The sequence below is a fragment of the Conger conger genome, chromosome 12, assembly GCF_963514075.1.
Source record: "Conger conger chromosome 12, fConCon1.1, whole genome shotgun sequence".
Taxonomy (NCBI): Eukaryota; Metazoa; Chordata; class Actinopteri; order Anguilliformes; family Congridae; genus Conger; species Conger conger.
In genome coordinates, this window is record NC_083771.1 from 33,434,848 (window position 1) to 33,455,059 (window position 20,212).

The window sequence follows — 20,212 nt, forward strand, 5'->3', positions numbered from 1 at the left end:
CAACTGCTTGCATTGATCAATTAAGTGCATATATCAGTTCCCAGTACCACGGTTGGTAACCAATATAGGCTAATAATAATAAGTGCATAGCCCATATAGGGTGAAACACATATGTGTATCTTACTCCATATATTGTTCCTTGCGGATTGTTTTTATTTTGCATATGGTCACGCGGACTGACATTTATAGAATATTTGTGAATAATTCGGATCTTGGTATGTCAGAAGTCACGCTGAGCAACCTAATCAGTACAAGCAAAGTATTTTACTTGTATTGTGAGTAAATTGGACGGCATTTGATTTGCAAAGCGTCGCCTTCAGAAGTAAATTACGAAAGGTTTTCACTCGTCGAAAAATCAGATGCTTTCTCAGCCTTGAAATAGTATAATGGTAATTACAGACAGCAATCTGCGCAGCGCCTGCTCTGCATGAATGCCCGTGAACGTAGAGCTGCAGTCACACGTGTAAATTCAATGCAGGTGCACGTATTCCCTCCTTTTAATTTTTCTGTCTACTGTGTCATGCGATATACGTTATTGAAGATCAGCATATCTATAACCAGACCAGGCACAAGGTATTTCTGTATGTACTGTGGGTACTGTAGTTCTTTTCATCCACAAGTTCACTGCAGTTACCATTCAGTCACTTCAGGTCCCATAATACACAGCGGCTAGGGAAGCGTGTGTGGTCACGCGTGTGATCATTGTTTCCATTTTCAAAACATAGCTTGATGTTGTACGCTTCCTGGCCCGTGACTGTAATTATCTGGTAGGTGATTTAAACTACTTCATGCAGGACTGTTTATCTATTCAAAACAAGTAAATGGAATGCGATTTAAGACACCATAGCAACATCTCGGATCGAAAAAAATATCTATTTTACTCTTCTGCTTTGCTAATCCATCATAGTCACCGGTATCGTACTATCAGGTTCCTAGACCTATGTAGCTAGCTCGTTAGCTCAGCACGGGTAGTGGTAGCTGCCGAACACTAAAAAAATTGGGGAGAGATTAATCTGGAAAACTAATTTAATTGGTCAGTAACACAAACCTACAATAAAGATACATTTCCTAACGTGCCCCTTCTAATATTTTGCCTTCCAGATGGCTGTCAAACTGCTAATTTAGCTAGCCAAATATTCGTCCGCACGGTTAAGGTAACTTATGTGAACCATTCCCTAAGTAAATTGGTGAATATTACGCAGGCGACCTGTGTTTGCCACATCAGAATTCCTAATTTGGCCATACATATTGCAGGTAACATCTGAAGATCTGATCGTTGGCTAATCAGGCTACCCAAATTAACTATTTGTTGAGATTAAACCGTTAAAACGTTTGCGGAGCATCAGCAAGTCAAGTATATATGTGTATTTATGTAATGGACTAACGGAAGCGTAGCTGGAAACATAACTTGCGTGGCTAACGTTAGGTCTGACACTCCACTCTTGAGAAGTCATATTTCATAGTACTGGACAACTGTATGAATTTATTTTACCAATGCCCTTTCCTCACGTAGTGCCTGTTTTTCTAATTGTTCAAAAGTTCATGAAGCGGTCATTGATACCTGTTTTTGTGGTTCTTGACATTTAATTTACCATAGCTACATCTTTTTTCTTTTCTTTTTTTTACTTAAAAACATGAACTCTTGGGTTAGACATGTACAAATGCTTTATTACACCCATGGAACAAAATTATTACACAGTACTGAAACGGAGTCGTGATCACTTGATCATAACATGTCTGGCCATACATGGAGAACAGTCACACTCCGTAAATTAATGTATTTGAATATGCCAATGCCACGGTTTGATTCTCCCACTCAGGGAACTTCGGGAGGTGCTGTGAATTCTAGCAGTCATTTCTTGGAAGTGGCGAGTAGGTTCCACACGTTTCCTTACTGTTGTTTCCAAGAGCCTGTCCACACTGTCCTTAGATTAATTTTTTTAACACGACACTTAATCTTGAGTTGAATTTGTGCAGTAGCAGCAAGAGAAAATTAATAGATTACTATGATAAGTATTATCAAGAATGACCTTATATTTTGTCATTAGGTATTTTGTCTTGTGTTCTGTAGGAAATGAAGTACTCAAAATTGTGATAGACTATCATTGATCACATTGTTCATTTTGCAGTGGACTGGCCCCTTGCAGGTTTTTACAGATAATGATACTATGCGGTCAGCAGCTTTAACATTTGTTGTCACTGCTTTTCAGATTACTGTAGTTCCCGGGTGGCCAGTGGTGTACTGAGAGAGTTTGAGGGTAACATTCTGTTAGGTTTCTTCATGAGAAATGTGCCACCGCAGCACATCTTTATCGTGGTTTTTGGCCCCAGTCACCATGGCCTTTAAAAGCTGAAGCTCTTCACTATTCCAGTGGCACTATTGAAATGGCATGTCCACTGTTAGCCAAATTGTTTGACCATATTACCTCAAAAACAAGCTTGGTGCGAATATAAGCATTTTAATCCGCTTTCTTGGTTTGTGTCAAAAACTTCCTTTGAGTCTTTTTACCTTGATTCTGAGAGAGATGTGTGGAATAGTCTCAAAGTATGTGAATGGAGAAGTATGCTCAGTAGAGGTAACCTTTTCTGTTCCCCTTTTTTTTAGAGCTTGAAGTTTTGAGTGGATACCATACTCTAAAGGTAGTTATCTTTTTTGTCTGCTTTTTGTCATTATGTTTAGTAAATCACCATTTAATATTAATCAAGTTATCATTGTGCACGTAATGGTTTCTGTCATCTGTCATCATGTTTTTTTCCCCACAATAAAAGAGCCTGGAGGTGGAATGGAAAGAGGTTTTAAGTTATTTTTGTCTCAATTTTATTTTTTCGCAACCTACAAGAGAAGGATTCTCTGATCCCCACGTGGACAAAGTGTACTGGCTGTTCCCTAAGGGATGTAACACAGTGAGCAGTGACTGGCTCATCAGTCTTTAGAAAAGGATCTTGCCACTGTTGTTTTGTTCTCTGCCAAGGTCAGGTCACTGTTAGAACACTGGTGTGAGCTGACCTTTGACCCTCTCCTCAATAAGTCAGCTGATTGATGGACAATCTCTCAGATGGAAACCTTTTATCTATGTGTTGCCTTGGAAAGACAGTGGTGTTTTATGTCTTGAGGCAGTCTAATGATGACTTCAGCACATGGCATGCAGTTCCTTGGGGCAGGGTGTTTAACAGTTTGAATGTTTTGATTAACACACATTCATCTCTCTCTCTCAGATAGCCCTTTTAGTGGTGGTAATTTTTGAGTGAATGTCTTTTTGTGCACACAGGTAATGGTTTGTAAATAAAGTGCTGACCCTGACAACCAGGAATCATGGAGGATGAATGGAAACCGCTCTTGGCCTCAGAACGGGCTGGAGAGGCCTACACTGATCGTGGTGTCATGGACTCTCTGGACCCAAAGTCAAAAAGGTAACGTGCAATTTTATCAGATTGGTGGTCTATTCAAATGGTAAATGGCAGGCATTTATATAGCACCTTTATCCAAAGCGCTGTACAATTGATGCTTCTCCATTCACCCATTCATACACACACTCACACACCAACGGCGATTGGCTGCCATGCAAGGCCCCGACCAGCTCATCAGGAGCATTTGGGGTTTAGGTGTCTTGCTCACGGACACTTCGACACAGCCTGGGCAGGGGATCGAACCGGCAACCCTCCGACTGCCAGACGACTGCTCTTACTGCCTGAGCCATGTCGCCCCTATTCACTATTCTATGCATTCAGAAATGCATTACCTGGTTTGTTAGATCACATTGAAGATTAGTCATGACATTTAAAGAAATATACAAACTTAAGTATGTTTCACCATAATTTAAGGTGATATTAGTGTGTGTTGAAATAACCAGAAACATGCAGGGTTATGGGCCTTGCTCAAGGACCCAACGGCTGTGCGGATCTTCTAGTGGCTACACTGGGGATCGAACCACCGACCTTGCGTGTCCCAGTCATGTACCTTAACCACTACACTACAGGCTGCCCTTTACAGTCATATAATTAGTGTACAGAATATTCAGATGCCTGTGAATTGTTGAAGTATCTAAACGATGTTTTATTTTACCTGTGTAAGCAAAATTCTTAACAAGGCAAATAAAGTTCTGTTCATTTTGTGGCAATAAAAGTTAATCTCCAACAATTCTTGTGAGCAGTATTGAACCTTGATGTTTTATGTGTGGTTGAAATGGACCCACCAGTGAAATTAAGTGAGTTTTTTGTGCTCACCAATGATGCTTGTGAAAAGACTGTAGAGACCACTTGATCTAGAACTGCTTGAGTGGTAGCAGTGCATTTTACACTGAAATGTCAGATTTATTATGGTAAAAACATTAAAATGACAGTGCAACGTGACAAGGCTGGCTCATTACTGTCATAAACTGAACAAAGTTCTTTACCCAACACCTATGAACCTTGATGATTTAAAGGCACCTATTAAAATTCAGCCATTGTAACAAAGTGCAGTCCATACAGTTTTAAACCACGGTTGAGGTTGTAGAGAAAATGAATGTTTCATAGAAATAAATGTGTTTCAGCCATCTTACTCGAGTGCTCAGATCTAAGGTGGAAATGCTGAATATGAATGACTTTGTTGGCTGCATAAGTGCCACTCCAACACTTTTGGGCAGCACAGTGGTTAGTTAGAGTGTGTTCTTCCCGTGTTTGTGCGGGTTTCCTCTGAACGCTCCTGCTCACTTCCAAAGGAGATGTCCGTCTCAAATGTGACTACCCTCATTAAGTAAAGGAGAAATAAAATGATTAAAAACATAGGAAGCGCCTATCCACAGCGTTATGCACACAGGCTGTTTACCAGTGAAGTTTTGGACCCATTCTTCTCGCTAATGCTAACGCCATTGGTCTTCAGACGGAAAATAATTATCAGCTGTTGTAGAGGGTCACAGCCTTTGAAGTCCCTGGAGTTCACCACCAACATTGTTAGAAGCTTCATCACTAACAAGTTGCTATGAATTAATCCCCTTTGGCATTTCACAAATACTAAGTAGAAGGCAATATTATTGGAAGAAGCACATAGGGTCTACTTTTCCCTCAACAATTACTCTGCCAGCCATGGCCTCTGTTTTTTCTAACAGGAAATCGGAGGGGTATTTTTAGCTTGGAGCCTAGTGGCAGTGATTGGACCGGGCAGGGGAAGTGCACTCAAGGGGCCCAGGCACGTGTGCACAGTGGTTGTGTAACGAATCCTGACAGTTCCAATGCCATCTGTTGCTGGGCGTCTTTTGTGGTTTTTCGTAAATGCAGCAGGTGGTTTTCTGTACTTTTTGTTTTTGGATGGTTTTTGGGTGGTTTTTTGATGGAAGTGTGTCAATTTGACATTTACATTTCAGGCCCACTGCAGTAGAATCCAGTGTCAGATAATGATGTTGACGGCAAGCGTTACTTGCCCCTGTCAAAGTTCATTCATCCCACCATTTTGGGATAACTTGGGGGTCAAAGCCCTTTAAGATGGACCTGCTTCCTAGCAGTTGCTGAAGTCCAAGTTGTGCCCCACTACCTTTACTGAGGTCACTCGAGAGACCCCTCCCCCATATGAGTTGGACATTTAGCTTTGTTTAATTATCTGGCTGCTTTCTTTGTTTTTGTGCTTTTGAAATGGGTTGATAACCCCTGACCAGCCACATTTCTGTCTGTGCACACTCACAGACCCACAGAGGTGGAAAGTCCAGGGGTCAGACAGTATAAGTTCTGCCATGTGTTGCTTCCACCAGTGAACTCAGCCAGCTGTTTTTACTAATTAGTTCTACATCCTAACTGAGTTATTGTGCTAACTGGGAAATCCAGGTGATTAGAGCAAAACACTGGGCGGGACTTTTGCTTTCTGAAGCAGGATTTCCCCCCTCCGCGGACCGGCTGGTTTGGCCGTGCGTAGCTTCACAGGCCTCTCTCCTGTCCCGCAGGCCGTTCCACGTGGAGCCGCGGAACATCGTGGAGGACGACGTGCCGGAGAGGGTGTCTGCCGAGGCCTCGGTGATGAGCAGCAGAGTGCACTACTACAGCCGCCTCACCGGCTCCACCGACAGACTGCTGGTGCGCTGCAGCTCGCCGTGGCTAAAGCCTTTCACTGGCCTACTGGGAGCAATAGTGTATCGTCACTGTCCGAAACCTTTAGAAGAGCGCGGATCTAACTGTGAATTATATGCCTTTGATGCACCTTACACAATTTGCATCACTTAGCAATTCGGTGGCTGCTGACTGGTAATTCCCCCAGAGGTCCCTGACGTATACAAAAGTATCCACCAGCACTGTCATTAATCTTCTGCTTGTTGTTATCAGTGAACTCTCTTTCTCTTGTTAGTAAGCTGATATGACAGTTGTCATGTCCCAGTAATATTACCGTTTGTGGTCGTGGCTCAGTGTCGTGATGGTGACCAACCGTTCCGGAAGCCTTCACTGATCGAGTCTGCATATCTTTGCCAGGTTCCTCCAGATCACGTCATCCCTGCTCCAGAGGAGATCTACGTTTACAGCCCACTGGGAACTGCGTTCAAAGTGCAGGGAGGTGAAAGGCCAACCAAAAACCCCAGCATTGTCACCATGTAGGTACCCTTCTCCCCCACCTGCATGCGCAGAGAAGGAACCCATACCTTATCTCATTTGCCATTGTTATTTCCAACTATGTTGCCATTTAGTTTTTGCATTCATCCTCAGCTGAATGTTACGCTGACTATTGACATTTTGTTGTAGAGATTTGTATTTTTTAAGTTTTGATTTGGGTTCATTTGAATGAGTAACTTGAATGAGTTAGCCTGTGATATTGTAATGTATAAACTTACCCATTTGGTTGAGGTGGATTTTCCCTCAAAGTTTGAATTGTCAGATACATTTTATTTGTTTATTATGCATTAGAAACTTGGAACAATAATGTGATTGGCTACACCGTCCCTTCATACCCTAACCTCTTGGATTCCTCTGGGTTGTCACTCCAAATGAGAATTGAGTTCCCAGTTGACCTGATAATATTAAGGAAAAGCATTAGAAGCATCATGATGGTTTTGATACCCCTTATGTCTGAGGAATTGATGAATTAAACATTAATCTGAATTTTTCTGTCCAGTTTTGCAATATGGAACACAATGATGGGCACAGCTATACTGAGCATGCCTTGGAGCATAAAGCAGGTAAAGTGCATAAACCTGATGTGTCTATAATGTCATATACTGTTCAGAGTAACGCAGGAGCGTGGCAGCTTCATTCCACAGTAATCTCTTGTGTCTTTCAGGCAGGGTTCACCTTAGGCATAATCATCCTGATCTCTATGGGCTTATTGACACTGTACTGCTGTTACAGAGTACTGAAGTCTCCCAAGTCGATACGTAAGAAAACAAATGTCTTTCCCGCTCATTTCACAATGTATATATTTTTTTGTTGTTGTTTTTAAGTTCTCATGTCATTGGATTTTCAGCCAGGTGCAGGTCAAAATGTAGTTCAGTTTCAACAGTAGGGGAGTATATTTATATCCAGACAATCACATTAAAATGCATGTTTAAGAAAGGTAGAATTTTGTTTAATAAGCTCATGTGGAAAATGTTACTGTCTTTTGCGGTGGTGAGGGATTATCTATTATTTGAATGAGTTATGACAGTGAAAAGGTGAATGCTCCTCCCCCTGTTTTGGGATAGCTTGGGGTCAAAGTCCTTTAAGGTGGGCCTGCTTTCTAACTGTGTTGCTGAAGTCCAAGTCGTACCCCACTGCCTTTGCTGAGGCCAGCTGAGAGATCACTCACCCATTGTGAGTTGATATTGCCCATATAGCTTACAGTAGTGCCGGGCTGCACGTGTCTAGGTGGTCACATCTGGGTGAGACTGTTGGCCTCTGGGCTGGGCCAAGTCATGCTCTTTATGTCTGTTGTCTCTGCCTGTTTGGATCCGTAGGGGTGGGTATTAAGGGAGATAACAGACTAAACAAAATCAATAGATTTAAATCTAATCATTTCTTCAAACATTTCTGAGAGGAAGTCCTAAAGACCATTTAAACATTTGATAAAGTTGGCCAAGTTGTTAAGTGGCAACGCAAACGATTATAAAATGAATCAAGCCTCTTCTCGGAATTCCGCATCCAAATGAAAGGTTTATTGAAAATATACCAAACATTCTTCATAGTTTCTTTCTTACCACAAATTGTGGTTTGAACTGTATTGCCTCAATATAAAGTGAAGTCTTTACGGGCCTTGGTTGAATTTTAAGGATGAGCATGAACGGAAGGCTCACCAGAACATCATTCATCCTTAAAGGGAGATTTCACTTTGGTATATCAGAAGTCATTTTGTGGAGCTTGCCCACACTGCCTATGGAAGATAATGGATGGCCACAATAAAATATCTACTTGTTTGATTGGTGGGTGAGCTTTGTCATCTTAGGGGTATAGGCAGGGTTGGGAATGGAGGTGGAGACGTATTTTGATTGTAAACACAGAAGGGAAGGAAAGGAAAGAAATCCTGCATAGTCTGCCTTTAAAGTTAAATCTACTCAACCTTGCTCTGAAACCTGTTCTCAGATTCTTAACCTAAGCAAGGAAGTAGCAGCTATCTAATGAAGCAAAATGAATCATTTTAACAAGCGGATTGAACATTCTAATGCTGATGTGTCACTACTGGTGAAAGTAATGGAGTTCTAGAACACTGACTTGACTAAATTAACAATAAGTGAATAAATAATCCAAATACGTACTCTTCAAAAGGTTAAAGACCTGGATCAGACATTCTGACCCTTGTGCTTTTCTGAGGCCTGCCATTGGTGCCATCTTCTGCTCCGTTTGTTCCCCAGCTTACGAAGATACCTCCGACTGGGAGTTCCCTGACGTGTGTAAATACTACCTCGGGCCCTTCGGCCAGTGGTCAAGCCTGCTGTTCTCAACGGTGTCCCTTATTGGTGCCATGGTGGTCTACTGGGTCCTCATGTCCAACTTCCTGTTCAACACGGGCAAATTCATATACAGTACGTTATGATCCATTACAGAGGCAAACGTTTGGGTGATGCTCATTTCATTTTTCTCTTAACTGCACATAAAATAAAATGTACGACTTGTGCCTTATCTGTTGGCAGCATTGCTATGTTGTAGAATCTTAATGATAATTTGCTTCTCTCCAGACTATGTTCACAATGTCAACATGTCAGATTCGGAGTACGGGACCAATGGAACCGAACGAGGTGAGCGTGTGTTAACAAAGCTTAAAGATTACACTGAATAACGCAAACACCACATTTTATTTGGTGATAAATGTGCACAGGAGTTACCTGAGAGTGCCTCAAGTGAAATTGATGACATGCACATGATGATATTTGGTTACCTGGCATGTCCATTTAATCTGTATGATAAGGTTCTACAGTACACTGTAGTTTAATGCAGTGTCATACTGACCTAGTTTAATTCCGGATGAAATCTGACTAGGTCACAGTGGCTCAAAACAGCTTGTGATCTTGTGGTCATTCATATGAAAGAGAAAGAAAATTGTGCTGAGTATTTAGCGGCCCCAAGATAACTTTTCGGACAGTAGGACTGACTGATCTTTTATATGATTTGAAGTGTAAACCCCTGGCAATGTTTTCAACAGTGACCCAGCAACACTCTTTACTGTCACAGTAACTTTATCTAAATGTTGAAAGCAACAGGTGGCGGTAATGTGACCAGCAGATGTAGGTACTGTGATAGGCTGGTGGAGGACATGCAGGTGTAAGTCGTGTGACTGCACAGGCAGGTAGAGGCCATTTGATTGGCAGGTGGAAGTCATGTGACGGGCTGTGAGCGTGTATGGACAGGCAGGTGGAGGCTGTTTGATTGACAGGTGTAAGTCATGTGACGGGCTGTGTGGGTGTATGGACAGGCAGGTGGAGGCCGTTTGATTGGCAGGTGTAAGTCATGTGACGGGCTGTGTGGAGTCATTGTGCAGTGATGGGACATTCGGGCAGATGAGCGTGAGCCCTAACAGGCTGTTTTGCCTTTGAAATGGAGAGTGGCAAGCGCAGGCGTAATGAGGTCACTCGGAGAGGGAGGTACGACGCTGGGGGGGCGGAGCAACTGTGAAGGCACTAGCCATTCACAGAGCAGCACGTCAGACCGCTGACCCCGGCCTGTCCTCTTCCTGCAGTGCTCTGCCCGTTCCCCAGCCAAGACACGGGGAAGAACTGCAGCATGAGCCTGTTCTACCTGGGCGACAACAGCACGGGGACGCCCCTGTTCGACTACTGGTGGAGCAAGACCAACACCGTGCCCTTCTACCTCATCATCCTGCTGCTGCCGCTCCTCAACTTCCGCTCCGCCGCCTTCTTCGCCCGCTTCACCTTCCTGGGTACGCCGCTATCCCAGCATCCTCTGCGTGTGCTTACTGCTTGCCTCCAGTAAGGAGCTGAGGACAGGCATTTTGTTTTGGTGATAATTAGGATTATCACGCTTATTATTACACACAAATTATTTAACCAAAAAAAAAGACAAGTGACAACTTTTCACTTCAATCAGATAAAAAAGTATGACTTTCATATAACTTTTTTTATGATGGAGGAGCGTCTCCTAAAGTTTCTCAGCTCACCCCCTTCTTTAGGGACGATATCGGTGATCTACCTGATCTTCCTGGTCACGCTGAAGGCTATCCGTCTGGGCTTCCACCTGGAGTTCCACTGGTTCGAGCCCTCCAAATTCTTCGTCCCAGGTACCCCTGTCAGCCGCTGAGTCAAGAGTCGCCTCAGCATTCTCAGTTCTGCATCTGAGGAGTCCTCAGTCACGCTCACTGTCACACGCACATCCCCCCCGTCTAGCCTGTCAGGACTGCTTTTGCTTGCTTAGGATTGTATGTATTATGGATAATGTGAAACTGAATATAATGTTCTAATTCTTGTTAAGAGATTATTCAAGTGCAATGACCCTACCCAGTGAAAATGTGTAATTTCCCCAACTGATGTTTGTACTGAGATAAGGTGAATACAATGGCAGGGAGGAACATGAAACATTCACGATCACTGATAATATCACTGTGATTAATAATCATAATCACTCATAATAACATTGAGGCTGTCATTGTAATGAGAATAACAATTATATGAATGTTGGTAGAAATCAGAAAACTACAGTCAGTATGATCAGTGATGTTGGTCCTCTCACAGCCAGCTGATGGTAAGACACAGAACGACTTGGAGAGTAGATTTAAGGGTGGTCTTGTTTCGGTATATGCCACCCTGCGCCGTTTTAATGCTTGTTTTAAATCTGCATGCCAGAGTTCCGGGTGCTGTTCCCCCAGCTGACCGGAGTCCTCACTCTGGCGTTCTTCATCCACAACTGCATCATCACACTCATGAAGAACAACAAACACCAGGGGAACAATGTGAGTATAGCCAAATACAGCTGTGCCATCACTGAGACAGAGTAACAGAACAATGTGAGTATAGCCTAATACAGCTGTGCCGTCACTGAGACAGAGTAACAGAACAATGTGAGTATAGCCTAATACAGCTGTGCCGTCACTGAGACAGAGTAACAGAACAATGTGAGTATAGCCTAATACAGCTGTGCCGTCACTGAGACAGAGTAACAGAACAATGTATGACTACACTGGAAGAGTTTGGATTTCATGCAATGCAAGAATTTTGTTACTCATTCCTGAGATATTCCTTCCTGGAATTATCTATAGTTTGATAAATGTTTTTGCCTCATGAAGTTAAAATGACAGTTCTGGAATTTAGCAAGTGGCATTGGTGGTCCTTGCCTGGGGAGTCTAACTGTAGAGACTTACAGTGGGAGCAATAATTACAGTCAGGCCCATAAATATTGGGACATCGACACAATTCTCATTACACCACCACAATGGATTTGAAATGAAACGAACAAGATGTACTTTAACTGCAGACTTTCAGCTTTAATTTGAGGGTATGTACATCCAAATCAGGTGAACGGTGTAGGAATTACAACAGTTTGTATATGTGCCTCCCACTTTTTAAGGGACCAAAAGTAATGGACAAACTAACAATCATAAATCAAACTTTCACTTTTTAATACTTGGCTGCAAATCCTTTGCAGTCAATTACAGCCTGAAGTCTGGAACGCATAGACATCACCAGACGCTGGGTTTCATCCCTGGTGATGCTCTGCCAGGCCCCTACTGCAACTGTCTTCAGTTCCTGCTTGTTCTTGGGGCATGCATGTTCAATCGGATTCAGGTCAGGTGATTGACTTGGCCATTGCATAACATTCCACTTCTTTGTCTTAAAAAACTCTTTGGTTGCTTTCGCAGTATGCTTCGGGTCATTGTCCATCTGCACTGTGAAGTGCCGTCCAATGAGTTCTGAAGCATTTGGCTGAATATGAGCAGATAATATTACCCGAAACACTTCAGAATTCATCCTGCTGCTTTTGTCAGCAGTTACATCATCAGTAAATACAAGGGAACCAGTTCCATTGGCAGCCATACATGCCCACGCCATGACACTACCACCACCATGCTTCACTGATGAGGTGGTATGTTTTGGATCATGAGCAGTTCCTTTCCTTCTCCATTCTCGTCTCTTCCCATCATTCTGGTACAAGTTGATCTTTGTCTCATCTGTCCATAGGATGTTGTTCCAGAACTGTAAAGGCTTTTTTAGATGTTGTTTGGCAAACTCTAATCTGGTCTTCCTCACCAATGGTTGCCAAAGGCAAATAGCACACTTGAAATGAACTCTAGACCTTTTATCTGCTCCTTGTAAATGAGATAATGAGGGAATAACACACACCTGGCCATGGAACAGCTGAGCAGCCAATTGTCCCATTACTTTTGGTCCCTTAAAAAGTGGGAGGCACATATAGAAACTGTTGTAATTCCTACACTGTTCACCTGATTTGGATGTAAATACCCTCAAATTAAAGCTGAAAGTCTGCAGTTAAAGCATATCTTGTTCGTTTCATTTCCACAAATCCATTGTGGTGGTGTATAGAGCCAAAAAGATGAGAATTGTGTCGATGTCCCAATATTTATGGACCTGACTGTATTTGATCCCTTGCTGATTTTGTAGGTTTGCCCACTTACAAAGAATAGAACTGTGTAGAATTTTAATCATAGGTACATTTTAACATTGAGAGACAGAATATCACAAAATAATCCACAATAACAACATCATATAAATTTTATAAATTTATTATCGTATTTTCGCATGAAATAAGTATTTGATCCCCTACCAATCAGCAATAATTCTGGCTCCCACAGACCAGTTAGTTTTCCATTAAGAAGCACTCCTAATCTCAACTCATTACCCAAAACACCTGTGTCAACATCGTTATGTAGCTGTATAAAAGACACTGTCCACACAATCAATCAGATTCCAACGTTTCCACAATGGCCAAGACAAAGGAGCTGTCTAAGGACATCAGGGACAAAATTGTAGACCTGCACAAGGCTGGGATGGGCTACAAGAAAATAAGCAAGCAGCTTGGTGAGAAGTTAACAACTGTTGGAGCAATTATTAGAAAATGGAAGAAACACAAAGTCACCGCCAATCTCCCTCGGTCTGGGGCTCCACGCAAGATCTCGCCTCGTGGGATATCAATGATCATGAGAAAGGTCAGGGATCAGCCCAGTTCTACACAGGAGGAGCTTGTTAATGACCTGAAGGCAGTTGGGACCACAGTCACGAAGAGAACCATCAGTAACACACACACCGTGAAGGATTAAAATCCTGCTGCATGTGCAAGGTTCCTCTGCTGAAGAAGGCACATGTACAGGCCTGTCTGAAGTTTGCCAAAGAACACCTGGATGATCCAGAGGAGGCTTGGGAGAAGGTGAGGTGGTCAGATGAGACCAAAATAGAGCTATTTGGCATCAACTTGACTCGCCGTGTTTGGAGGGAGAGAAATGCTGAGTACAACCCAAAGAACACCATCCCCACTGTGAAGCATGGAGGTGGAAACCTTATGCTTTGGGGGTGTTTCTCAGCTAAGGGGACAGGACGACTTCAACGTATCGAGGGGAGGATGAATGGGGCCATGTGCCAGGAAATTTTGGGTGACAACCTCCTTCCCTCAGTGAGAGCACTGAAAATGGGTTGTGGATGGTCTTCCAACATGACAATGACCCAAAACATACGGCCAAGGCAACAAAGGAGTGGATCAAAAAGAAGCATATTAAGGTCCTGGAGTGGCCTAGCCAGTCTCCGGACCTAAATCCCATCGAAAATCTGTGGAGGGAGCTGAAGCTTCAAGTTGCCAAGCGACAGCCTCGGAACCTTAAGGATTTGGAGAGGATCTGCAAAGAGGAGTGGACCAAAATCCCTCCCAAGATCTGTGCAAACCTGGTGAAAAACTACAACAAACGTCTAACCACTGTGCTTGCCAACAGTTTTCTCCACCAAGTATTAAGTCCTATTGTTCTATGGATCAAATACTTATTTCATGTGAAAATATGATATTAAATTTATTAAATTTATATGATGTTGTTATTGTGGATTATTTTATGATATTCTGTTTCTCAATGTTAAAATGTACCTATGATTAAAATACTACACAGTTCCATTCTTTGTAAGTGGGCAAACCTACAAAATCAGCAAGGGATCAAATAATTATTACTGTAAGTAATTAAATAATTAAATAAATAAGTGCTGAAGAAAAGGAAAATGTGCTGATGTTGGTGAAGCTATGAATAGTTTTTAAAGATAGTGTGATTTCTTCTGCTGACGCAGTTTCCCGTATCCCACCGTAGAGTGTGCAGTGCGCGTGACCCCTGAAGTTTCATCTCTTCCTCTGTAACAGTCTCAGCCAGTCTCTGCCAATCACAGCACAGCACTGTACACATTTACTGACAGCTCTGCTGATTCCAACAATGGAGCAGTGCGATACAGAATGATTTGTGTTGAAGGTTTAGTACACGGTGTTGTCACATACAGCGTGCAGTAGTTGTTTTTTTTTTTCTTTTTTTTTTTTTTCCCCTCCCCATTTCACTCATCAGCAGGAAGATCCTCATTATTATTCTGCCAGTCAAGTGAAATGTTCAGGAAAAGGTTTCGAGGGAAGAGATGAAAAACAGAATATAAATGTGATTTCAGGTGCGGGACCTGTCCGTGGCATATCTGCTGGTGGGCCTGACCTATCTGTATGTTGGAGTCCTGATCTTCGCTTCGTTCCCATCCCCTCCGCTGTCTAAGGACTGCATCGAGCCGGTAACGTGTAGTTTCACATGCAGTAATACGTGTAGCAGCTTGTCCTCATTCCCCAGTAAACTCAGCCAGAACCAGAAACGCCCATTGCCTTGGAGCCCTGCGTGTTGTTTGCTTTTGTGTGATGAACCAATTACGCGTTTAACACGCGGCAGCTGACGTGCTGTTGCCAGGAATGGGGTGAGCTCAGTCAACACAGGGGAGTCCTGGTGTGGTTTCCTGGAAGAGAGAGGGCGGTTTCTCTGTCTGTTTGCACGTGACTCCATGGTCTCCTCTCGGCCCACAGAACTTCCTGGACAACTTTCCTAGCAGTGACATCCTGGTGTTTGTGGCTCGGGCCTTCTTGCTGTTCCAGATGACCACGGTCTACCCGCTGCTTGGCTATCTAGTCCGGGTGCAGATGATGGGACAGATCTTTGGCAACCATTACCCTGGGTATGGACCCAGGCTATAGTACTGGAGGGTTTGTATAGGGCACACATTACCCTGGGTATGGACCCAGGCTATAGTACTGGAGGGTTTGTATAGGGCACACATTACCCTGGGTATGGACCCAGGCTATAGTACTGGAGGGTTTGTATAGGGCACACATTACCCTGGGTATGGACCCAGGCTATAGTACTGGAGGGTTTGTATAGGGCACACATTACCCTGGGTATGGACCCAGGCTATAGTACTGGTTTGTACAGCACAAAACACTTGTGGTTATTAGATAGTGAAAATCATAGTACTGACATCTGCATTTAGACACTACCACACAGTGGTTGGTTGGGGAATTGTACTCATGCCAGTGCCTGTCCCCTCCCAGGTTCTTCCATGTATTCACCCTGAACGTGGTCATCGTGGGTGCAGGAGTCCTCATGGCCAAGTTTTACGCCAACATTGGCTCCATTATCAGGTAAGACCTTCTGGAGGATGCTCTTTAATCCTCCAGAAAAATGTATTATTTCCAACATTTCTATTATTTCAATTTTTTTTTTTTCCAGCCAGCTAAAATTTTTTTTTTTTTTTTTAGTTATTAATTTATTGCAATTATATCGTTTTTTTTCTTCTGACTGGCTGCCAACTCAAACCACTCTACAGTTATGTGGGTGAAATTCAGCTCAAGCACCGCCGATGCGTAGCACCCAGCGGATAATAACGAGAACAGAGCTGTTGTTTTCCAGTCGTCTGGTCCTTATTCTGGCATTGTAGCTGTTAATATTTGTTAAGGTACAGGGCGGCCTGTAGCATAGTGGTTAAGGTACAGGATTGGGATGGGACCTGCAGTGGTTCGATCCCCAGTGTAGCCACAATAAGATCCGCACAGCCGTTGGGCCCTTGTGCAAGGCCCTTAACCCTGCATTGCTCCAGGGGAGGATTGTCTGCTGCTTAGTCTAATCAACTGTACGTCGCTCTGGATAAGAGCGTCTGCCAAAATGCCATTAATGTAGTATAGCCGCTGTGGTGGTGTTGCTCAGAGCGGCTGACGCCATGTGTTTGTGTGCGCAGGTACTCGGGGGCGTTGTGCGGCCTGGCCCTGGTGTTCGTCTTTCCCTCCGTCGTACACATGATATCCCTCCGCCGCCTCGGGGAGCTGCGCTGGCCCTCCGCCCTCTTCCACAGCTTCCTCATCTTCCTGGGAGTGGCCAATCTGGTCGGGCAGTTCTTCGTGTAGCCCCGCCTTCTCGCGGCCTCAGCTGCCAGAACTGACCAATCAAGCTGCTCCTTCACTAACTCCAACTCCCCCCCCCCCCACTCGCTCTCTGGGGCATTCTGTGAAGAAGATGGCGGTTTCCGACAGATTCAATAATAATCTTTTGAATAGGGACATTCTGAAAAATATCAGGTGTCTTTTTTTTTATTTTTTATGTACATTCATACGGACCGTTACAACTCATACAAATAGAGCTCTATTTTATGTTTTGAGAAATATTGTTCAATTGATTTAATCAGCTGAAAACTGTGTCAAAATTTGAATCCTCATGAATCAAAAAATGTGTTTTTGATATTTTGAGGCCTCCGTAAGACAGACTTTTCTGCCGCGTGGGTGACTACGTCAGGCTGGCCGAATGGAGGAAGACTGCTCAGACACCCTGATGCTCACAGTGCTCTGAGCACTTACCCTGTGGCTGCTTGCAGCAGAAAGGAGGGTGTATGTTGTATGTCATAGATGCTCAACTTAAGGTCTTAAAAGTACAAGTTCAACATCAAGAATGGGTGTTTTTAAACTGTCGGGAGCCTGAAACCAAACCCGTGGATTTGGTGCTGAATCAGAACTATGAAGGAATGGATACGGATTCATGGATCCTATCAAGGCCTCATGGATTGTTGAAGATATTAAAAGCCATCTACTCCTGTTAAACGCGCATGCGTGTGCTACAGCGATTCCTTATTAGTCCATGGTCATGGAAACGTAGTTGTCTCCAGCTGGAGGTAGCTGGTGATCAGTGTGACTGGCTCCCTTTCTCTATCCTCACACACTTACTTAGCTGGGAGTGCCATTTTAGGCCCCTGGGAATAATTTAGTATTTTTACTCAAACTAACAACTCTATTGGAGCTTGGTCAGCTGGGCCAGTGGTTCCTAAACTTGGTCCTGGGGGCCCCCTGGTTATGCTGGTTTTTGGTCCAACCACAATTGCAATTGCAGAACCTTAACAAGCTATTTTTTTCTTATTTGCCTTCCATGTTCAGAGGGATTATGTACCCTCTTGAGACACATTTTCTCAGACAGGCTATGCATTCCACAGAGAATAAAACTCCCATGTTTTTATTGTGCTATATTGCAAACAATTACATAACAAGGTCACATTTATTGATCAAATGTTAAACTGAGGTTAATCAGTGGCTCCTAATTAGGTTGCTGAACACGTGTTTAATTTCTTTCATGAATTTATCATCACAATGCAGGTTTGACTCATTATCATTTGCTTTGTTTTTAATTTTTTTTATCATCTTCCACGTGGTTTGTTTTAGTGGCTAGGTGTTGAGAATTTCACCAATTAGGAGCCTATTGATTTACCTCAGTCTTTAATTTGATCAGGGCGGCCTGTTGTTTAGTGGTTAAGGTAAATGACTGGGACAGGCAAGGTTTGTGGTTCAAGTCCTGGCCACAATACGATCTGAACAGCCGTTGGGCCCTTGAGCAAGGCCCTTAACCCTGCATTGCTCTAGGGGAGGATTGTCTTCTGCTTAGTCTTACCAAATGTACGTCGCTCTGGATAAGAGCATTTGCCAAATGCCAATAATGTAATGTAATGTAATGATCAGTTAAATATAACTTGCCTTTTTGATATAATTACTTGCAATATAGCACAATAAACACAATATGAACATGGGAATTGTATTATTCATGGCCATGTCTGACATAATGTGGTTTAAGAGGGTAAATAACCCCTTAAAACATCAATAGCACATAATTAAGAAAAATGAGCAGCTTGTTAAAGTTCTGGGATTGCAATTGTGGTTGGAACAAAAACCAGCATACACAGGGCTCCCCAGGACCAAGTTTGGGAACTACTGAGCTGGGGTACTAGGTTAAACCAAGCCCTCTTTTTCAGTCTGATAACTGTAGTGACTAGCCCAGTGGTGCCTGACCATGCCATTGAGTGCCGAGAGTATGTAGGGTTCCATCCCAGCCAGTCACTTCAGCTGCTGACTTCACTCAGGACCTCACCCTTCAACCAGAAGAGGGAACTAATTGGTGAAATCAGCAGGTAAAGTGATTGGTTGGAATGAACTTACATCTCTCAGCCCTCCATGGCTCTGATTGAGTACCGTTGGGCTGGCCAGTGCATGACTGCTTAATTCTTCTCTTTTCCATGGGGGATGTAAATTTGGCCAGCTCGTTCAGTGCCCCCTTTATTCAATGAAAACCTACAGCAAGTAGCCTACTGGACCCTGCATGTAGCTCCTCCCACTTCCTCTCCCAACCGTCTTATTGGAAGAGCCCATGTTGCCTGGCACCTTGTTGCATCATTGCTCAGACCGGTACATGAAGGGAAAAGTGGCTGTGCCGTGTGTATGTATATGTATATGTATATGTGTATGTGTATGTATGTATGTATATATATATATATATATATATATCATCATTATCTTTCAGCGGCAAGTGCAATTGAAACGGATGTAAAGCCATGTCGATTTTGAGAGGGGATAATTAGCCATGCATTTTAAAGCATGGGTGAAACTTCTATGGGTAAGGGAGACTACAATGAGTCTTCGGTGCTACCTTTGCCTTCACTATACAGTGATTTTGTTCTCAATCATACCAGAAGTGCAATAGAGGAGATGGTGCACCTTATTACAAATGATTGGATGAAAGGGATTTTTTGATTGCCTGAAAATGTTTACGTTACCATACTGACATTAGCCTGTACTGTAATATTTTTATAATTGGATTACTTTAATTTCTACCCAAGTTCTCCAGAATTTGTCAAGCTATTTGGCGGTTTGACTGTTCTTGCTTAACTGCAAAAATGTCCAGGAATATTTGTAATGTGTTGGCAGCCCACAGTAGCCAGTGCTGCTGATCAGTTCAAATACTGTACATGTTTTTGCTCTGCAAGCAGTGTATTTTACCTTGGTATGTTTGCTTTTAGAATACATAATCTTAAAAATCTACCTTTGTGTTTGTCTTTTCAGAAACTTGACCTAGAAGGCATTTACCCTCATAGTTATTTCATTCATTGCTTAATTAATAATCATACTGTATATAACACAGCCATTGCCAGTTTATTTCCCATTGCGACATTAAGTCTAGTCATGTCACACGTGCTTTAACGATGCCGAGCAGAACTCAGTCTAGGAAGTGCGTTTGCTGTGCGTCATCAGCAGGTGGTGGCTGTGACCACAGGGAACAGTCTCTCCTCATGGTCACATAATCCATGAAATGCAATTACCAGAAGGGGAAGTAGCTGCCATCGGGTGCAAATTATTCAGCCACTGGGATCAATCTCTCAACTGTTAATCAAAGGAAATGGTCTCTTCGACAGGATAATTATATACATTATAAATGTGTTTTCTATTTTTTTTTTTTTTAAAGATTCTGTTACTATGAGCAGCAGTTTGATTTTCATAAAAGGTTCCTGGTTACATGCAAAAGACC

General features: G+C 43.0%; 1 protein-coding gene across 2 annotated transcripts; it reads left to right on the forward strand.

The window, feature by feature from the left end:
- Positions 1-668: 668 nt before the first annotated feature.
- Positions 669-19,728, forward strand: slc38a9 (solute carrier family 38 member 9). 2 transcript variants are annotated; one of them, XM_061263705.1, is made up of 16 exons: positions 669-767; positions 2,606-2,640; positions 3,270-3,411; positions 5,913-6,042; positions 6,433-6,551; positions 7,070-7,133; positions 7,235-7,328; positions 8,778-8,948; positions 9,102-9,161; positions 10,100-10,300; positions 10,550-10,657; positions 11,220-11,326; positions 15,015-15,128; positions 15,412-15,560; positions 15,934-16,023; positions 16,617-19,728. In XM_061263705.1, exons 3-16 carry the CDS (start codon positions 3,314-3,316, stop codon positions 16,780-16,782), a joined length of 1,671 nt encoding a protein of 556 aa, XP_061119689.1. In that variant the 5' UTR covers positions 669-767; positions 2,606-2,640; positions 3,270-3,313; the 3' UTR covers positions 16,783-19,728. The 2 variants fall into 2 exon arrangements, with proteins under 2 accessions (XP_061119689.1, XP_061119690.1); XM_061263706.1 differs by having other exon boundaries at positions 672-756.
- Positions 19,729-20,212: the final 484 nt, after the last annotated feature.